This window comes from Lissotriton vulgaris, chromosome 7, assembly GCF_964263255.1.
Source record: "Lissotriton vulgaris chromosome 7, aLisVul1.2, whole genome shotgun sequence".
Taxonomy (NCBI): domain Eukaryota; kingdom Metazoa; phylum Chordata; class Amphibia; order Caudata; family Salamandridae; genus Lissotriton; species Lissotriton vulgaris.
The window spans coordinates 810,432,675-810,451,211 of NC_141695.1; the positions used below are offsets into that span (position 1 = coordinate 810,432,675).

At 47.5% G+C, this 18,537-nt stretch overlaps 1 protein-coding gene across 1 annotated transcript in view; it reads left to right on the forward strand.

Moving 5' to 3' along the window:
* Window positions 1–18,537, forward strand: part of DNAH17 (dynein axonemal heavy chain 17) — a 15,539,113-nt gene that overhangs the window by 2,339,962 nt on the left and 13,180,614 nt on the right. Inside the window, exon 12 of the mRNA XM_086931082.1 lies at window positions 5,671–5,939. Within this exon, the coding sequence (XP_086787208.1) occupies window positions 5,671–5,939 (269 nt within the window). The remainder of the gene's footprint in view (window positions 1–5,670; window positions 5,940–18,537) is intronic.

The following is an 18,537-nucleotide window of genomic DNA, read 5'->3' on the forward strand; positions in this document are numbered from 1 at the left end:
GAGCAGCTCCAGCACCGAAGTCCAGCCCCCCAGCATCCACCAGATCTGCGTGGGGTCCTTCTGCTCTTTGCTGCTCACCGCGTTGTCTGGCTACTAGCCCGCTGGCTTGTGGCCTTCCCGACGACGAACGACGACATCAACACCACTGGTCTGGTTGCTCCAGACTGGCCCTTGCTCCCTTCCAAAAGAGGAGCACCCCGGACCCTCCTGGTCCACTCCAGACGCCATTTTAAGTCCACCGCGTGGGCTTGCATTTGCCAAGACTTGTTGCCCCAATCCTGGGTCCAGCGACGTCGACAGCAGATACTACCGTGGGACAGCTCGCACCTCCATCCTGGTCGCCGACAACTCCTCCTGGCCCGTGAGACTGCAGAGCCCAGCGTCGCCCACTCACCTGGTCGAGGTGACTTCGTCCGGTGCCATCCTGGTGCCCAGCTAATCACTGGCTAGTGATTCAGAACTTGGTCCCCTCTGCTTACAGGTGTCTTCCATCTTCGATCCAGGCTTGGATCCATCCGAATCTCTTCACTGGTCGCCTGCCAGCAACTTCTTCTTTCAGGCTCCATAGACTGCAACAAGGATTCCCGACGTCTTTCCAGACCTATGCATCCGCAGCCCCTGGGCTAGGTAACTTCGGCATTTCGGTGCCCCAGCATAGCCTCACTATCCAAGGGTCCAGATCCTTTTTCGTTTCAGCTCTACCTAGTCGGATTTGTCCGATAACACTAACTTTGTAAATTCTAGCATCCATAGACTTTGTCCTGCATCCCGCGTGAGAGTGCACACTCTGCACCCGAGTTCCCTAGGCCTCCTGCTAGTAATCTGAAGGTTCAGTAGTCCAGTCCTAGCGATTCCAAACCCTATGAGATTAGTACTTACCTGCTAGTAATTTCGCATTCCACTTTTAGAGTATATGGTTTTTCGTGCCCCTCGGGCATTTGTGTAAATTGTGCAACTTTCAGTATTTCTTTAGGAGCTTTGTATTGTGCTTAGCGCCCTGTCCTCATAAAGAGTCCAGGGCTGTTGTGTTCTAAATAAATATCCTTTTATTTTCATAACAACTTGTGTGGTGTCCTTTCACTTGGTGTTCAAGGGGTATATGTGATGGTATAACAGCTGGCTTAACACGCCCTCTAGAGTTTAGCCTAAAGACTGCTCTTGTCCATGCTACTAGGATAGCTGGTCTATAAGGTTGACTTACAACCAATCATCAGTAAGGGTCGTTTGGTATGATACATAGTGATCACTAGAATAGTGAGCACTGCATATCAGGCCAACTTCTCACAACTCAGACAAGCAATGATAAAGTTGATGTTACAATCGACATTGAAAGTTTCAATGAACCATTTGACGGCAGTGAGTGCTCCATCGCATGGTATGTTAGAGTATAAACTCTCAACGTCTAATGTGACAAGCCATTGTCTATTCTGGTTAAATGGTGTCTCTTCCATCATATTAATGACCTGGCATGTGTCTTTTATATATCCAGGAATATTATGTATATAGGGGCATAAAATTGCATCTAGATATTTAGAAATGGGTTCAGTAACCAAACCAATGGTTGAAACAATCGGCCTGAAAGGAGGATTATTTGCCTCTTTGTGAACCTTCGGTGTTCCATATAGACACGCTAATTTAGGATTGTGTATATTGAGATAGTTGAACTCTTTCTCACATATAATACCTTTGTGAAAGGCTTTAGAGGTTAATCGAAGTATCTTAGATTTAGTTTTTTGAGTAGGGTTGGTTGCTATTTTAGTATAAAATCTAGTATCTATCAACATATCCTCAATTTTATCAATGTATGTGATGGTATCCAAGATGGCAATACCCCCACCTTTGTCACAACTTTTTATTGTGATTTCAGTAGAACCTTTGAGGGTAGCAAGTGCCTCATATTCCTCACTGGAGATGTTATAGGGTGTTTTGGGTACATATTTTGTTGCAAGTGTGAGTTTGTTGTACACAACTTGCTCAAATATTTTAACTTCAGGGACAACTTGTTCTATGCTAGGTGTAAATGTTGATTTTAATGTCAAACCTGATTTATTAACCTCTGGTTCAAAGTTCTTTTTGTCCACAAAAAAGTGTTTAAGACGATTTTGACAGAAAAAAGCCATCAAATCATTAAATAGCTCAAATTTGTTCAGTCCTGAATGAGGTACAAAAGATAGTCCTTTTGACAATAAAGAATAAGTAGCATTATTTAAAGATGATGTACTTAGGTTGAAAATAGGAATCTCCTTTATTGCCTCCAAGATCGAGCATTCCTGGTCTCTAGGTATTAGTTCTGATTTGCTTGTGGAGGGCCCCGATATTGTGGCTGATATTGTGCACGTTGCTGGTATTGTGCTTGTGGTTGGTAATGTGATTGGAACCGTGGCTGGTAACGTGGTCGCCAATTGCCTCTCTGTTGATTGCGCCTCCCTAAAAATGGACTAAAGCCTTGATTATAGCGAGGAGTATATCGCATACCTCTCTGGTCTGATGTAGTTGAGCCTCCTTCACTATCTGAGTCTGATGTTTCAGAGAAGGTAATAACCTTCTTATTGAATGATCCCATGTGTTGTTGATAGGACATGGTATCATAGCCAGAGTTGTCAGATTGAGTGTAATAACCGTCTGCAAGATATGGATAGATGCGTTCCCTACTAAATTATCTCATATCTTTTTGAAGTTTGTCAGTCTTACGTTTTGTGAGATAGTTATTATAGGAGTTTAGTTCAGATTCAATTTCATCTAGAGCCTTTTTCGCATCTTCTATGACTGATGAGGATTTGATTTTACTTTTTAAATCTGAGATTTCTTTCAATAGTTGTAATATGAGCTCTTTGATCCGGGGTGAGTGCTGGTCTAGAGGCCACCAGGACCGAGGTGAGTTTGGAGGGTTCTATTTTTTTGAAAGCTGGTTACCAGTAACAGGGGACAGAGGAACAGGCCACCTCCCAGGAGGAATAGGTGAGACAGTGGTCTGACCAAGCGACTGGAAGAGGGTCTTCAACATGATAGAGAAGTTGGAACAAATTGGGTCAAGAATATGTCCTTCTTGATGTGTAGGGAGATTGATCCATTGAGAAAGTTGGGCAAGCTGAAGGATGTCGCAAAAAGCAAGGAAGTCATTAGAATCAGACTGGTCAAGATGAATATTCAGACCCCCTAGGACCATATACTGGGAGAATTGAAGCGCCCCGGAAGTCACTGCATCTCTCCATGATTGCAGAAAGGACCTAACAGGGCCAGGGAGTCGATAAATCTGAGAAACTCCCAACATAAAATGGGCAGAAAACCTGCTACTGAAATCCAAATCTTCGCAGTCACCCCATGCATTAGTGTCTCCCCTAATGAGATCCCATTTGTCCCTGTACATAATAGCCACTTCACCCCCCTACCCTCATGGCGGTCTGCTCTGGCGATCTTATAGCCAGAGCAACATATGGGCCAGATGTATTATCCAGCCAAGTTTCTGTAATAATCAGTAGGTCCACCGGTCAGAGAGGAGCTCAAATACATCTGGGTGGTGCTTCTCTAAAGTACGCAATTAATCAAAAGCTCCAAGATTGGCGGCAAACTAGAGGCCCTAGAAGCAGGAATTTGGTCATATATGGGAGGGTCTGCGCACAACCTGAAGCCACACACAGCAAGTCTAGCTGGAAATGAGAGTTACATGCTGGTGAGTGGAGTGACCAAAGTGCCTTACCTGTAAAGCACACCCTATCCAGTGTAGCAGTAGGCCAACGAGCAGAGTAGCTGGCCCTGGCCGCTTCCTGGATGCTGATGGGCGCAGACGGGTTTGCCTTAGGCGTGCCTTAGGCGCGCCACGCGTCCGTGCAGCGTGCATATTAATAAACCCGGCAGCCAGGAAAACTAGAGAGAGCACTGACTCAAAATGGCATCTCTCTCTGGCTGACCGGAGAAGCAGGAAGTTAGGTAAGCCCCACTCATTATCGGACTCAAATTCCCCACAGTTACACAAAAGACAACAATATTTTAGAAGTAGGGTTTTAAAAACAGGTTTAACATTTATCCATTAGAATTTCAAAATTTAAGAGATTAAAGCAGCTGAGAGCTTTTTCAATATAGGCAAATACGGGAGTAAAAGGAGTGAGCGTGTAATCAAAGTAACACCTCAAGGCACCTGCATCCGCGCAGTGTGCATATTAATAAACCCGGCAGCCAGAAAAACTAGAGAGCGCACTGACTCAAAATGGCGTCTCTCACTGGCTGACGAGAGAAGCGGGCAGTTAGGCAAGCCCCACTCGTATTCAGACTCAAATTCCCCACAGTTACACAAAACACAATATTGTAGAATTAAGGTTTTAAAAACAGGCCTTACATTTGCCCATCAGAATTCTAAAATGTAATAGATTAAAGCAGCTGAGAGCGTGTGCAAAGTAGACAAATATGGGAGTAAAGGAGCGAGCTTGTGATCAAAGTAACCCCTCAAGGCTGTGAGTTCCACCACAGATTGTCGAGCACTGTACTGTGATATTAATAAAAACATATATATATTTTTTAAAGTGCTGTATAACCGGAGTCTGCCAGAAGAATCGAATTATGTGTATAGAGGCCCTTGAATTACCCAGTCCGGATTATTTCGGGATGGGGGATGGTATAACTTAGATCTGAGTCCTCAGGGGACAAATCGCTGGCCATACTTCTCTATAAATAAATCTAGTTTTACTAGTCTGTCATGATATTTATGTTTCCTTTGTAAAAGACGAGGGGGGAAATAGATTTGTACGATCATAAACTTTACATTGGGACGGGTGTGCCCAGAGGGGGGTCCCGTGCATACCGTGCCACAGGAACCAAACTATACCTAGTTGATGAGCCTTAATCAGGGTGAAACCAGTCCTGCTTGTTTTCCAGCTCAGGGAGGGCCTGGCTTTGCAGTTCGGGCTGGACTGTTCCGAATGGAGCAAGATCAATGCTGATATGCATATGACTGGGTCCCTACTGTGGTGGCATGGTGTGCAAAATAATGTACAATTGGGATGCGGCCCGATTGATTACCAGTGGCTTAGATTCATTCAAGTATTCTATCCATCACTGTTTTGTATAGTACTTCATTGTATAGTACAGTGTCTCTAAATGAGGTAGGTGGACCGAGAGTTTGGCGGGCGGGGTACTCTTTCACTTTTGCGAACAAGTACGCTGTCTGCAAACTCAAAAATGGACTCTAAATTTCGCTCTAGGTTTAGAAATGTGTTATGGGATTTTTATTATGGTGTGTTTGGACTTTTAACTGTTTTAGTACTGCTGAATACAAAAAGAAAACAAAATTAGGCCTGCCTACTTTATGCCTTAGCTATCAGGGGGTTGAGCCCAGGTTTAAATTAATGAAACTGTTCTGTTACCCTGACACGTTTGTGGCCTTATTCCAAGTGATGGATTCACATCCACTCCAATTAATAACTCACTTTCTTACCCTGAGTTATTGCATGTAGGGTTTCAGCATTTTCATAACATTGTTTTGAGGTCTCTGGACATGTTCGAAAACTTTATCAGTACTTTATCATTGTAGTGATACAAAACATCTGACTAACTATCCTTGTTTAGGACAGTGCATATGAGGAGTTCTTGCTGTGAAATGTTTTACTGTAATACTGTGGATTACTGTTTTCATCATATCTGTGAAGAAACCAACTTATATCACTGTATTTCTTGTAGTTGTTGCACATGTTTGGTTCTTTACTGGATCGGCCATTCCTGGCACATGAGGTATTACCAAAGTACTCAGCCCTTCTGGAAATGTTTGACAAGGAATTGGATTTGGTGAAGATTATTTATGATGCTCAAGTAGTGGCCACAGAAGCAAGTGGAGGCATACCACCAATTTCTAAAAACATGGCTCCGGTTGCTGGACAGTTGAAATGGGCCCTGGAGCTGCAACAGCGATTACAGGCTTCAAAGCAGAATTTGGACAGCATAAGTCACCCGTGAGTAAGATGAGAAAAGAAATGGGTTGATAATTTATTGTATGCAAAACATTATAATATGGCACAGTCAATGTCAAAGTCAAAATCAACTTTATTCGGCTGATTAGAGCCAAAAAAGTGCAGAATAAGACAGCAAATCAGTATTAAACATCATATAAATCGAAGAGCAATTTATGTCTTGATGTGCTTAAAACCCATTAAAATATTATACAAAAAAGGATAAAAACCACATTTATGACTGTAATGTTACATTGAGTGGTAATAGACATAAACATACTACCAACTTATTCAGAGGGGTTAACTCTACATAATCCTATTTCTATGTCTGATCCCCCCAATTAAGAAGTTTGCCACCCCGACACAGATTATAGGTGAGCCTAACATTTGCTAATACATCAGCTGGCCTTACTTGCACAACATTTTGGACCCTTAACAGGGAAATACTGTACTTTCTGTGCAGGGGGACATAGTGAGTGCAAAAAAACATAATATGTAAAGTGTCTTGCTCTGAGAAGTTGTCACGTGCACAAATTTGCTGAGTCCTGTTTAAAATAGCCTTTAGGAAAGGCCAGTAATATGACATACTTTCTCACCCAGGGCTTAATTAGTTCTTTTTCCTCCCTTAAACATTGACATCTATCTAAAAACCTCAATTTAACCGCTCTAACAGCAGACTTAGTCAGGAGAGTAGGGAACAAAAACAAGTCGGGCATTCAAGGTTCTCAGTCTGGGTTTTAATGTATTTGAGCCTTGGAATAGTTAATGCCTTCTCCGAGGCTAAGCAATCCTGAATGATCAGTTAGTTTAAGTTTGGAGTTGGTTGAGCCCAAATTCTCAGCCAGCGGAAAAGTGGAGCAACTGCGATCATGTCTGAAATATAACCTGCTCCCCACTCCTCGTGTAAATTAAAAATTGGGGTGGATGCCGGGACGGAAAGAAGTTTACGCATAAAATTCTTGTATTTCTTTCACATCCTTATAGTCCCAGATATCGCTGCCATAAGTGGTCATGGGGATGCACTTAACGTTATACACCCTTAAATCGCAGGGAACGGTTTAGAGCCTATTCGTTTAGCGAAATCTAGGGTTGCCCCTGCTGCTCTAGCTAAGACATTCTTTTTAAGTGTGCGTTGCGCACACCACGAATGCTGATCATCAAAGAGCACCCCTAGGTATGGAAAGGTAGACACTTTGATTAGCTCATCCCCCTTACAGTAGAATTTTGCATTTAATGTCCTCCTAGAACCTATTGTCATAGCGTGTTGATTTTTTAAAATTTGTAATTAAATCCAAGGAATCCATAAAATCTATAAAACAATTTAAAAGCAGTTGCAGCCCCTGGAATTGGATTTGGTGAAGATTATGTGTGATCCTCAAGTAGTGGCCACAGAAGCAAGTGGAGGCATACCACCAATTTCTAAAAACATGGGGACACACCTGGAGGCTTACCGGAGGCTGCTACTCGTCCCTTTGACCTCGGGACCCAAGTGCTGTGCTGTGCTGTCCCTGCCGCTGCCTCTCGCCGCACCAGCTCCGCAGGTGCCGCTTCGCGGCTTGAAGGAGGGAGATCTGCTTGCGAGACGCTGGTCAGTGGGAGGACGTGGAAAATCATCCAGCGCTGTAGCAGGGACTCGGAAGTCCAGGAGTCCCTGCTTCCTCAGTTGCGCGCGGACGCGCCCACCAGCAGACACGCCCCCCGCCTGGCCAGAGAGAAGGGGCGCGTGTTTTCCAGCCTCATTGGGACACACCTGGGGGCTTGCCGGAGGCTGCTACTCGTCCCTTTGACCTCGGGACCCAAGTGCTGTGCTGTGCTGTCCCTGCCGCTGCCTCTCGCCGCACCCGCTCCGCGGGTGCCGCTTCGCGGCTTGAAGGAGGGAGATCTGCTTGCGAGACGCTGGTCAGTGGGAGGACGTGGAAAATCATCCAGCGCTGTAGCAGGGACTCGGAGGTCCAGGAGTCCCTGCTTCCTCAGGTGCGCGCGGACGCGCCCACCAACGGACACGCCCCCGCCTGGCCAGAGAGAAAAGGCGCGTGTTTTCCAGCCTCGTTGGGACACACCTGGAGGCTTACCGGAGGCTGCTGCTCGTCCCTTTGACCTCGGGACCCAAGTGCTGTGCTGTGCTGTCCCTGCCGCTGCCTCTCGCCGCACCCGCTCCGCGGGTGCCGCTTCGCGGCTTGAAGGAGGGAGATCTGCTTGCGAGACGCTGGTCAGTGGGAGGACGTGGAAAATCATCCAGCACTGTTGCAGGGACTCGGAAGTCCAGGAGTCCCTGCTTCCTCAGGTGCGCGCGGACGCGCCCACCAACAGACACGCCCCCCGCCTGGCGAGAGAGAAAAGGCGCATGTTTTCCAGCCTCGTTGGGACACACCTGGAGGCTTACCGGAGGCTGCTACTCGTCCCTTTGACCTCGGGACCCAAGTGCTGTGCTGTGCTGTCCCTGCCGCTGCCTCTCGCCGCACCCGCTCCGCGGGTGCCGCTTCGCGGCTCGAAGGAGGGAGATCTGCTTGCGAGACGCTGGTCAGTGGGAGGACGTGGAAAATCATCCAGCGCTGTAGCAGGGACTCGGAAGTCCAGGAGTCCCTGCTTCCTCAGGTGCGCGCGGACGCGCCCACCAACAGACACGCCCCCCGCCTGCAGCGCTCCTACTTCACGGACGGCACGTCGCTCAGCTGGACGCGAGCGGGACGCCGAGCGAAGCCCGAGCAAAGGGCGGGCAGTCTGTGGCAGTCAGGGGCTGACAGAGGCTGGGCTGGGCCACGTCTCTTACATCCAGAGCCGATCACAGGTGGGCCGCGTGAGACTCCGTAGGGCCTACCCTCAACCATGTCAACCAGTTCTGGAAAACTACTTAGGAGTGAGGCTGAAAGGGGAGTTGTTGGCGGGAGCCCAGTGATTGGAACTATGGACCGCTTTATTACCAGGGTGGCGGCTGTAATAGAAAAGGAGATTGCTATGTCAGAGCGCCGTCTATCTGAGGTCTACCTCCCCTCTAGACGTTCATCCTTGGGGGCCGCTGCACAGGCCTTGACACCGGCTTGTGAGCGGGTTCAATCTGCCTCCCCTGTTGACGTCCCGGGCTGTTCTATAGAGCCCCCCCAGCTGCTAGAAATAGGGCAAACCATAGACAGGTTGAAACATCTGGCCGCACTTCTTCCTAGTGGTATTGAGGAAGAAGGTGGCCTAAGCACACCTCCTCCACCTGTATTACCTATCCCCTTAAACAAAGCTATAACCCAGCCAGTATTGCCAATATCGCCCACCCCCACTATAGCAAATCTAGATGGGGTGCCCCCTGTAACTGAAACTGATGTAAGTAGGCAGAAAATAAGGGCTAAAAGCAAAAAGGCAGGTAACCTTAAAAAGGGCAGGCTGGTGAGACAGGCCGCGCTTTACAAAAGAACAATAAAGCCCTTTGGCCTAGGTGGGAAAGACGCAAAGGGCTTGCTCCCAGAGGATAAGGCTGAGGCAGAGAGGGATGTTGTGGTCTCTCCTATGGGTGTAATTAACTGTTCACCTACTATTAATAGCACTGATAATGTCCCCAAGCGTATTGATCCCGTGACTATCGATACTATTGTGTAGAGGGTAAATAGTCTCTTGATGCCCCTACTGACTCAGGTTAAGGGCCTGGGGGCTAGAATAGATAAACTAGAGCAATCAACCCTCGACGGTTCTACTCACTTAAAACCACAATTAAACAGCTGAATAGAGTGAGTGATAACCAGGACATGGGACTCAAGGGGAGTGCCCCCCCAGTAGCTTCCTTATCATCGTAGGTAGATTCCAATCCCCCAAAAAGGGCAAAAAAGGTTGAAACTAGTAGAGTGCAAGCTCTAGCACCCAAAATCCCTTCCCCACCCAAAACAGGGCCCCAACCCAAGGGAACGCCAATACCTGTGGAGTCTGCCAAAACTGCACCTAAGCCACTTCCACAAGTACAGCCACAGGCTAGTAGTTGTAAAGCAAAAGCTAGCCAAACATCTGGCTTACAAGATAAAGCTCAGGGAACAGCGACAGGGAAGGCCACTAAAACTGCTCTCCAAACTATAGCACCAGCTAATATCCCAGCGGCCCCTCGAAATTCCGCACGCCGGATTCCCCCTGTAAACCTCCCACCAGACTGCCAACCATTTGTTGCTGTTATGGAAGGCCAGTTGGAGAACCATCAATCTCTTAAGAATAAGTGCATCCACTGGCTAAAGTCAAACAAGCCAATTCCGACAGGTGTGGATGGGATCATTCTAAGTGTTCGCAGAGTAGAGTGGGTAGGGCAGGGGAAAAAAACTCAGGAGGGGGACTGCATAATAATAAACTTTCAAGACCCCAGAGTAGTGAGTTCCATCTGTAGTCCTATAAAAAACATGAGTATAGCAGGGGTTAAAGTAGTAGACTTATCCTATTTCTACCCTAGGCAAATTGTTATGTCGCCATGGGAGAGTCTTAGTACCCCTGGTTTTTGCCAAAATTGAGACACATGCTGGCCGGGGGGCCTTGGGGGTAACGACCTGAACCCTCCGTGGGCGGCAGGGTGCTGCTGACTGGAGGAGGGCGAGCCAAGGGAATATATAAATGCAGACCCAATGGTAGCATCACCTTCCCGAACTACCCCTCCCCAATTGTAAGTGATAGTGGGCTAGTGGCCTCTATGGATATTCCTCTAGATTGTTGTTATTTGCAAGTTTCCCCTGTGAGGCCCACAGACAGTAATGTTCTCGCAACCTGTGACACACCAGCTGTGACGGCCCTAGTTTTTAAGGTTTTCAGCTGGAATGTCGCAGGGATCGCAAGAAAGTTGGCCCTTCCAGATTGGAATGCTTGGGTTGATGAGCACTCCTTATGTATCTTTCAAGAGACCTGGAGCTTGGAGTCGGTACATAGGGTGGGATTTTCCTCCTACTCTGTACCCGCGCTAAGCTCGGAAACAGGGAGAGGACGCCCTTCGGGCGGTCTGCTCATATGGGTAGCAGCTTCCTTAGACTGCAGAATAGAGGAGACACAGACAGGTTGTCCGGATATTCAAAACATTATTTTAAAAGACCAAAGGGGAAGAATAGTATTAAATGTTTCTAATGTTTACGCCAGAGGGACTAAGGGTGGGAGGAAGTCCCCTGTATTATCTCTCCTTGAGACCCTTCTGAATAAAACTCCACACAAGTCATGTACCCTGGTTGCGGGTGACATGAATTGTACGTTTGAGCCCCTAGGCTCGGATGTTGCCCTTGACCAGGTCGAGGAGGACACTAGGATAGGGATTCCTGTTCTAGAGATTCCACCCATCAGGAGATGGTCAGAAGTGGCGTTACAGCTATACTCCCTGAGCCTTGAATTAAATCTAAGGGCAGTGAATGGAAGGACAATTTCGGACGGGGGGGCCACACTTACAATAGACCAGGACACACCTCTAGAATAGATTACATCTTATTAGACGTATGTCTCTGGAACCATGTGAGGGATATGGTCGTGGTCCCGACGATTGAAAGTGATCACAATCCACTTTCCTTAACCATGGCACAGTGGTGGTGCCTTGTAAAAAAGGGCCCTATTAACTTCGTATTAGCTCCCCCCGATGAGTCTGTAGTCTCACTCTGTGGAAGACGCCTAAAATGGGCTAAACTGATCCTCTCCGAGGAAAGGGTTGGAGAAATCTCAACTCTTCTAAATCAAGCAGTGACAACTCTGGGGTTTCCTTTGGAAGGCGTGGGTAGGGTGAGTGGGCTCTTTGTCTCTCTAGTAGAGGCCTTGACAAAGGTGTTCACCATCCCTTCTAGTAAGCCAGGTAATAACCAAAACAAAAAGCAAGGTGATGGTTGGTATAATCAAACATGTAGGGTACATAAAACAAGGCTTGTTGAGGCAGTGAAGCATAAATTGCATAGTGGTATATTGGAAGCAAGGAAGGCCTACAATAGACCCCTTAAAACTGCCAGGAAGGAGTGGGAAGAGAAATTTTGGGAGGACCTGCTCCATGCTAGCAAAAGTAGGGATTCAAGGGCCTTTTGGAACCTTGTAGGCTCACGGAACAGGCCCGAGGAAGCTATGAGACCCTGTAACATCCCCCCACAAACATGGGTAAAACACTTTGGGGCTCTATACCTCCCGGCAGATGGGGAATTAAATGTTAGGGTGATCTCCCCATTAGTATCCGAACCCCATACCTATGATCTCTTTACACCCCTAGAGATCGAAAAGGTAATTGGGTGGGTAGCCCCCCGAAAGGCAGCTGGCCCAGATGGCCTTCCGGGGGATCTTATGCGGGCACACCCAGTGGAGTGGGGAAGGGTTATTGCAGCTCTCCTTAACAACATCATGATGGGAGGGCCAGTGCCCGATTCCTGGAAGGGGGCGGTGGTGGTCCCGATTTATAAAAAAGGTTGTAGAGAAACCCCGGGGAACTACCGCCCAATAAGTCTGATAGACTCCACCCAAAAGATAGCAGGTAAAGCTATACTTGGTAGGATTCTTCACTGGGTGGAGGAAAATAAAATATTATCAGACTACCAGGCAGGTTTTCGGGCAGGAATGGGGACAATAGAGCAGGTGTTCAGGTTGGCACTTCTGGGGTGGAAGGTGGTGGAGCTAGGCAAGGGCAGTCTATACCTGGCCTTTATAGACCTGAGGACTGCCTTTGACCTAGTCCCCCGGGAGGAGTTATGGAGGGTGCTCCACGGGCTGGGATTGCCTCCTTACATCTTGTCTCTCCTCATTAGCCTCCATGCCCATACCTTTGCTCAGGTCCGCTGGGGAAGAAATGGAGAGTTAACTGAGAAAATACCAGTGTCTAGGGGTGTGAGGCAGGGATGCGTTTTGGCGCCCACCCTTTTTTCACTATATGTGAATGGGGTGGTGGAATATCTCCTGCAAGAACCATCTGACACCCCCTGTCTCGGAGGAGTGCGGATCTCCACCCTGCTTTTCGCAGACGACACGCTCTTGATCTCCAAGACTCCGCAAGGCCTCCAGAAACTGCTAACTCGCTTCCAGAATTTCTGTGCTGTGAAGGGACTAGTAATTAACGTGGACAAAACTAAGTTCCTAGTCCTAAATCCTCCAAGGAAACTGGGCCGCCCTCCTATTCCTAATTCTGTTGCCTTGGAGAAAGTATCCGAATTTGACTACCTTGGAATTCGGATTACTGATAGCATGAACTGGTCACCCCACATTGCTAAGATGGTCCTCAACCACAAGAGAGTAGGAGGAGCCCTCCTGAGGGAATTCCGGGCATCACCTAGGAGGTCCCTTACCCCAGTAATTGACATCTACAAGGCTAAGGTAGTAACATCAGCCTTGTATGGGGCCGAACTGTGGGGACACTGCTGTCTGGACGTCTTGGCAACAGTAGAGAGTAAGCTCCTAAAATCCATAATTGCCATCCCTCCGAGCACCCCAACGGTACCGGTGCTGCTGGATACAGGCTGTAAGAACATTAAAGACCAAGCCCGGCTTCGCCCACTCCTTCTATGGACACGTATTTGGAGGGGTGAAGAGTTAAAATCATATGCTGCTGGGTTGGCGGAGATAATGAGCTTGGGCGGCTGGGCAAAAATAAGATGGTTGAGAGATACTAAAAAACTTCTGGAGAAAATTGGACTGGGGGACTGTTGGTTATCAAGATCGGCTCCACCAAAAGAGGTGCTGAAGAGACTATATTGGAACTGGGTTGCGGAACAGCTAGTCATAAACCCGGAACATTGCAAGTCCACTGCTGCCTTTTTAACACTAAAAGATGTTGTAGTCTTCGAGCCCTATCTGGACCTAATTACTCTTCCATTTGACCGAGCACTGTATTTTAAATTTAGAGTGGGCTCGCTGCCACTTGGGGCTCTGGTATCAAAGTGGAAATCTGGCGCTCACACGTCCCCTTATTGTGCATGTTGTCCTATTAGGATAGAGACCATTTCGCATATCCTATTTGAATGCCCAGATTATGCAAAGCCCAGGAGCTTTTGGCTTAAACCCCTTTGCCGGAATATGGGCACACATAGTTATCTAGTAGCCCTCCGCATCCTAATGACGGATACTTCCCCCCCTATTGTATGTGGTATAGCCAAATTTTTAAAACAGTTTTGGTTGATTCGATGCAAGAGACTGGCAGTAACGGTTTAATTCACTTTTAGCTAATTTATTCTTGGCATTATATGTCCTTTTATTTTTTTAAATGTGCATTTAATATTGCCTTTTTTTTAAAAATTGATGTTTTTGTAGATTTGTAAATGGCTGTATTGTGTGTACGCTTATAAGATATCTTGCATATCGAATAAAAGCTAATCAATCAATCAATCAAAAAAACATGGCTCTGTTTGCTGGACCGTTGAAATGGGCACTGGAGCTGCAACAGCGATTACAGGCTTCAAAGCATAAGTCACCTGTGAGTAAGATGAGAAAAGAAATGGGTTGATACTTTATTGTATGCAAAACATGATACTATTGCACAGTCAGCTTTAGCTGTCTATAGACTGGATTGTTGTTTCCAGTATGTACATGGGCGCTGGATCAGCCCCTTGCTCATGATTGGATGGCTTTTTTGTTTATCTCAGTCTGCTCTTGATGTGATGACTTTCTTCACTCTTTTTGTCCAGCTTAAGTACATTTTTGTCACAATGTTTTGATAGAATGAGTTGCGTCCTTCCATTCTTGATACAACTCTTTTTTGATTTCACACTGTTTCCTTGCTCTCTCCACTTGATTCTTTCCTCTTTAACCTTAACAAAGCTTATTTCATTCCTGCCTCATATTTTCTGCCCCTTTACAATTCTCATACTCCACTATGTTCCCATGTTTTTAATTTATTTTTCACTGATGCCCTCTGTGAGAAATTGGCCTGGTATATGATGTTCACTATTCTAGTGAGCACCTTGCACCAGTCCAAATAACCCTTATGGTGATGGTTGTAAAGTCAACCTTATAGACCAGCTATACTAGAGGTAGTGTGGACAGAACAGTCTTAGGCTAAAAGACTCTTGAGGGCGTGTAAAGCCAGCTGTTTTACCATATGTAACCCCTTGAATATCAAATGAAAGGACACCACACAGGATATATATAAAATATATATGTATTTGTTTACTAACACACTCCTCTGAACTCTTTATGAGATCAGAGGCCAAAGCACATAGCAAGTTATACTCAGAAATACTTTAAATAGCACAATTTACAGTTAGGCCCTAGGGGCGCGTAAAGCCATATACTAAGTTAGTGGTATAAGAACCACGACTCGGGAAAAGAGAAGGCCTAGGGCCTAGGGAATCGCTGGGGCTACACTATCTGACCCTTAGGTTAGGAGTAGGAGGCCCACAGGCGGCGCGTGCAGAGTCAGTACTCTCACGGGAGAGTCAATAGAAAGTCAATAGGAACGTAAAAGGTAAGTAAATGAAGATTTAGGACACTTCCGGTCTAGCTAGAAGGAAACAACTAAAAACCTAGACACTTGGATAGTCAATACCCTTGAGAGCACCGAAGTACTCGCGTTACCTCACCCACAGGAAGCGGGTGCATAGGTGTAAAGATGTGTTGGGTTTTCACAGTTGAAGTCTATGGAGCCTGTGAAGAAAGATGCTGCAAGCGACCAGGAGGAAGATGTACGGGTGGATCCAAGGGTGGATCGAGGATGAAGAAGACCTGAAAGCAGAGGGGACAGAGTCTAGGTCACTAGCCAGTGACCGGGTGGAACCAGGAAGGAATCAGACGTCGTTGAGGAGCAATCAGGTGCTGTCGTGAAGCTTGTTGTTGCAGCCACGCGGACCCGGAGGCGTCGAGGACAACCAGGTGCTGGAGAGGAGCTGTGCCACGAAGGTTCTCGCAGATGGAGGGGTCGGCTTCAAGATCGGAGCCAACAAGCCCAAGCAAAGGCAACCCAGGCAGGATACACAAAGGGCTTCTGGTGCAGACCAGGAGGGTCTGAGGTACTTCACCTTTTCAGGGAAGCGAGGGCCAGTCTGGAGCAACCAGACCAGCGATGGATTTTTAAAGGATCGTCGTCACAGGGCTACTAGCCAACTGGCCAGCAACCGGAATAACGCGTCGAGCAGGACACAAGCAGACGGGCCTCACGCAGATCTTGTGGAGTGTGAAGGACTGGTCTTCGGTGCAGGTGGAGCTCGGTGTCGGGGTGTCTAAGTCCCCAGTGCACAGCTTCGAGGAGGCCTCAGGAGCTGCGCTGTTATCAAGTCGAAGTCTTTTCAAGTTGCCTGCTTCCACGGGTTCCGACGCTTTCCACGGGGCTCAGCTGTGCTGGAGTCGTGCAGTGGGTCAGAGAGGTCCAAGAGTCAAGGTCTTGTCAGGCTCTGTGCTCGGGTTCCGGCGGGAACAGGGACAAAGCAAGCCGTCGAGGAGCTGGATGGTGCCTGGTTGCCCAGGGTGGTCACTCCTTGGCCAAAAGGAGATTCTTAAGTCTTCAGCTCAGGTGAATGTTGAAGGGTCCAGAGTTTCGTCTTCAGTTCGATTCCAGGATTAATCTAAAGTCTCCTGGGTCAGCTCCTACCTTTATACAACTAAAAGGGGCTTGTTTGCTCACTAGTTCCCTCCTATGGGTGGGACCAGGAAGGGGGGTGGTTACACCCCCTTTCCTTTGTCCAGTTTGGCGCCAGAGCTGGGGCTGGAGTGCTCCAGCAACCGGTTTGAACTGGGGTATGCATGAAGCACCTAGTGTGCCTCAGGCAGTGTCTCAATCTATTCAGCCCTCCCTGTCCCAATATACATCCTCCTGTCTGGGGTGGTGCTCGCACCTCCCCAAGCAGGAAACCTATTGTCCAAACCTCTGTGACTGGAAGGACTCCCAGCAGCAGGAGGTCAGACTTGTGTCTGTGGCAGCAGTATCCATTTTGTGATGCTGGGGCTCTGGTTAACTTTAACCGGGATTGTTGAACTTAACATGTCTTTTCCCTCTAGAAGGGTGGAATGCTACCCCCGTTGCCAGAATTGGCGAGGGGGTAGTATTCCAAAGTGTATGACACCTTACACGACATGTTTTGATAAATCCAAACCAAAGTTAGCATCTAACCGCGAGGATTATAATGCACTTAAGAGTATATGGTATGGCGATATCATGGAACAGCTATAAGGACATGGTTCCGAAAGCTGCAGACGGGCTCAGCTCATGCTAGAGCACTGTCTCACACATAACCAAGCACTCTGCCTTCATGATTGATTATTATGAGAGAACAAATCTTAAATAATTGTCAGAACCAGTTGTTGCATCAGCACCTGATTGACTCAGATCTGACCTCTCCCATAGAATTGGGAAAGAAGGCAGACAGATGGGTCAGAACCAGGGTCAAGCAGCAGAACCAGAACCAGGGTGGTGGCCAGAAGAAAGCAGACCAAAAGGGTAGTAATCAGAATCAACAAAATGACCGGAATTCCTCAACAGGGCCCCAACAATCTAAGGAGGGTGGGTCCCAGAATTCCCAAAAGAAGAAGACTGATGTTCCAAGAAAACCATGGTGCCAGTACTGTAAAAGTAAGACTCACTGGTTTAGTGAGTGCACCAAGAAAGGCTCAGCTCCTACCACTACTGCCCCTAAGGCACCTGCACCGCCTAGTACAGTTAGTGGTGGCAGTGCACCCCCCAAGGCTATAGTTGGGTTAACCTTGGGAACTGAGGTGGGTTCTGACTTAGTCAGAATACCTACTCAGGCTGTTCTTGTTTGTAGTGGGGACATGGATATGACCCCTACTGTAAGTCCCAGTACGCTGGGCAAATACAGGCAAACGCCTTTAATCAATGGAAAAAAGGCTCAGGCCTACAGGGACACATGTGCCAGTGTCACTATGGTGACACCAGCCTTTGTGGACCCTGATCAGATCATACTAGGTTCAGACTACCTAGTGACCAATGCTAGCAACGTCACTACCAATCACATTATGGCAGTAGTTAACTTCTCCTGGGGAGGGGTAACTGGCCTCAAAAGGGTTGTAGTTAGTTCAGACCTCCCAGTGGAATGTCTTTTGGGCAATGATTTGGAATCCTCCTTATGGTCAGAAGTGGAGTATAGGACTCATGTGGAAATGTTAGGTTTGTCAGCACATGTCCTTGCTGTAACCAGGTCACAGGCCAAGAAATGCCCAGCTGAACAAGTGCTGGATCCTGGAACAATGGACCAGACACTACCCAAGAGGAAGAGCAGTAGGGGTAAGGCAGTGCCTTACCCCCCTGCCTCAGGTAGGGGATCAGCCCTCTCAGGAGGCTGACCCAAAGAGCTTGAACCTGAACAGGTTGAGTTTCGTGCGACAGGGGGACCTTCCAGGGCAGACTTGAGGCAGGCAAAGTTAGACTGTTCCTCCCTTGAACCCCTCAGACAGCAAGCTGCTGCTGAGGCGGCAAGGAATGCTACAGGTACCCACAAGGTGTACTGGGATGATGTACTCCAATTCTATGAGGCAAGAGACCCCAAGCCTGGTGCTACCAGGAGGCTGGTCATCCCCTTGTCTCTTAGAGGTTTCCTTCTTACCTTAGCCCATGAAATTCCCCTTGCAGGTCACTTAGGCCAGAACAAGATTTTGGACAGGCTTGTCCCTCACTTTCACTGGCCTCATATGTCTGAAGACACCAAAGAGTTTTGTCGCTCATGTGTCACCTGTCAAGCCAGTGGCAAATCAGGTGGCA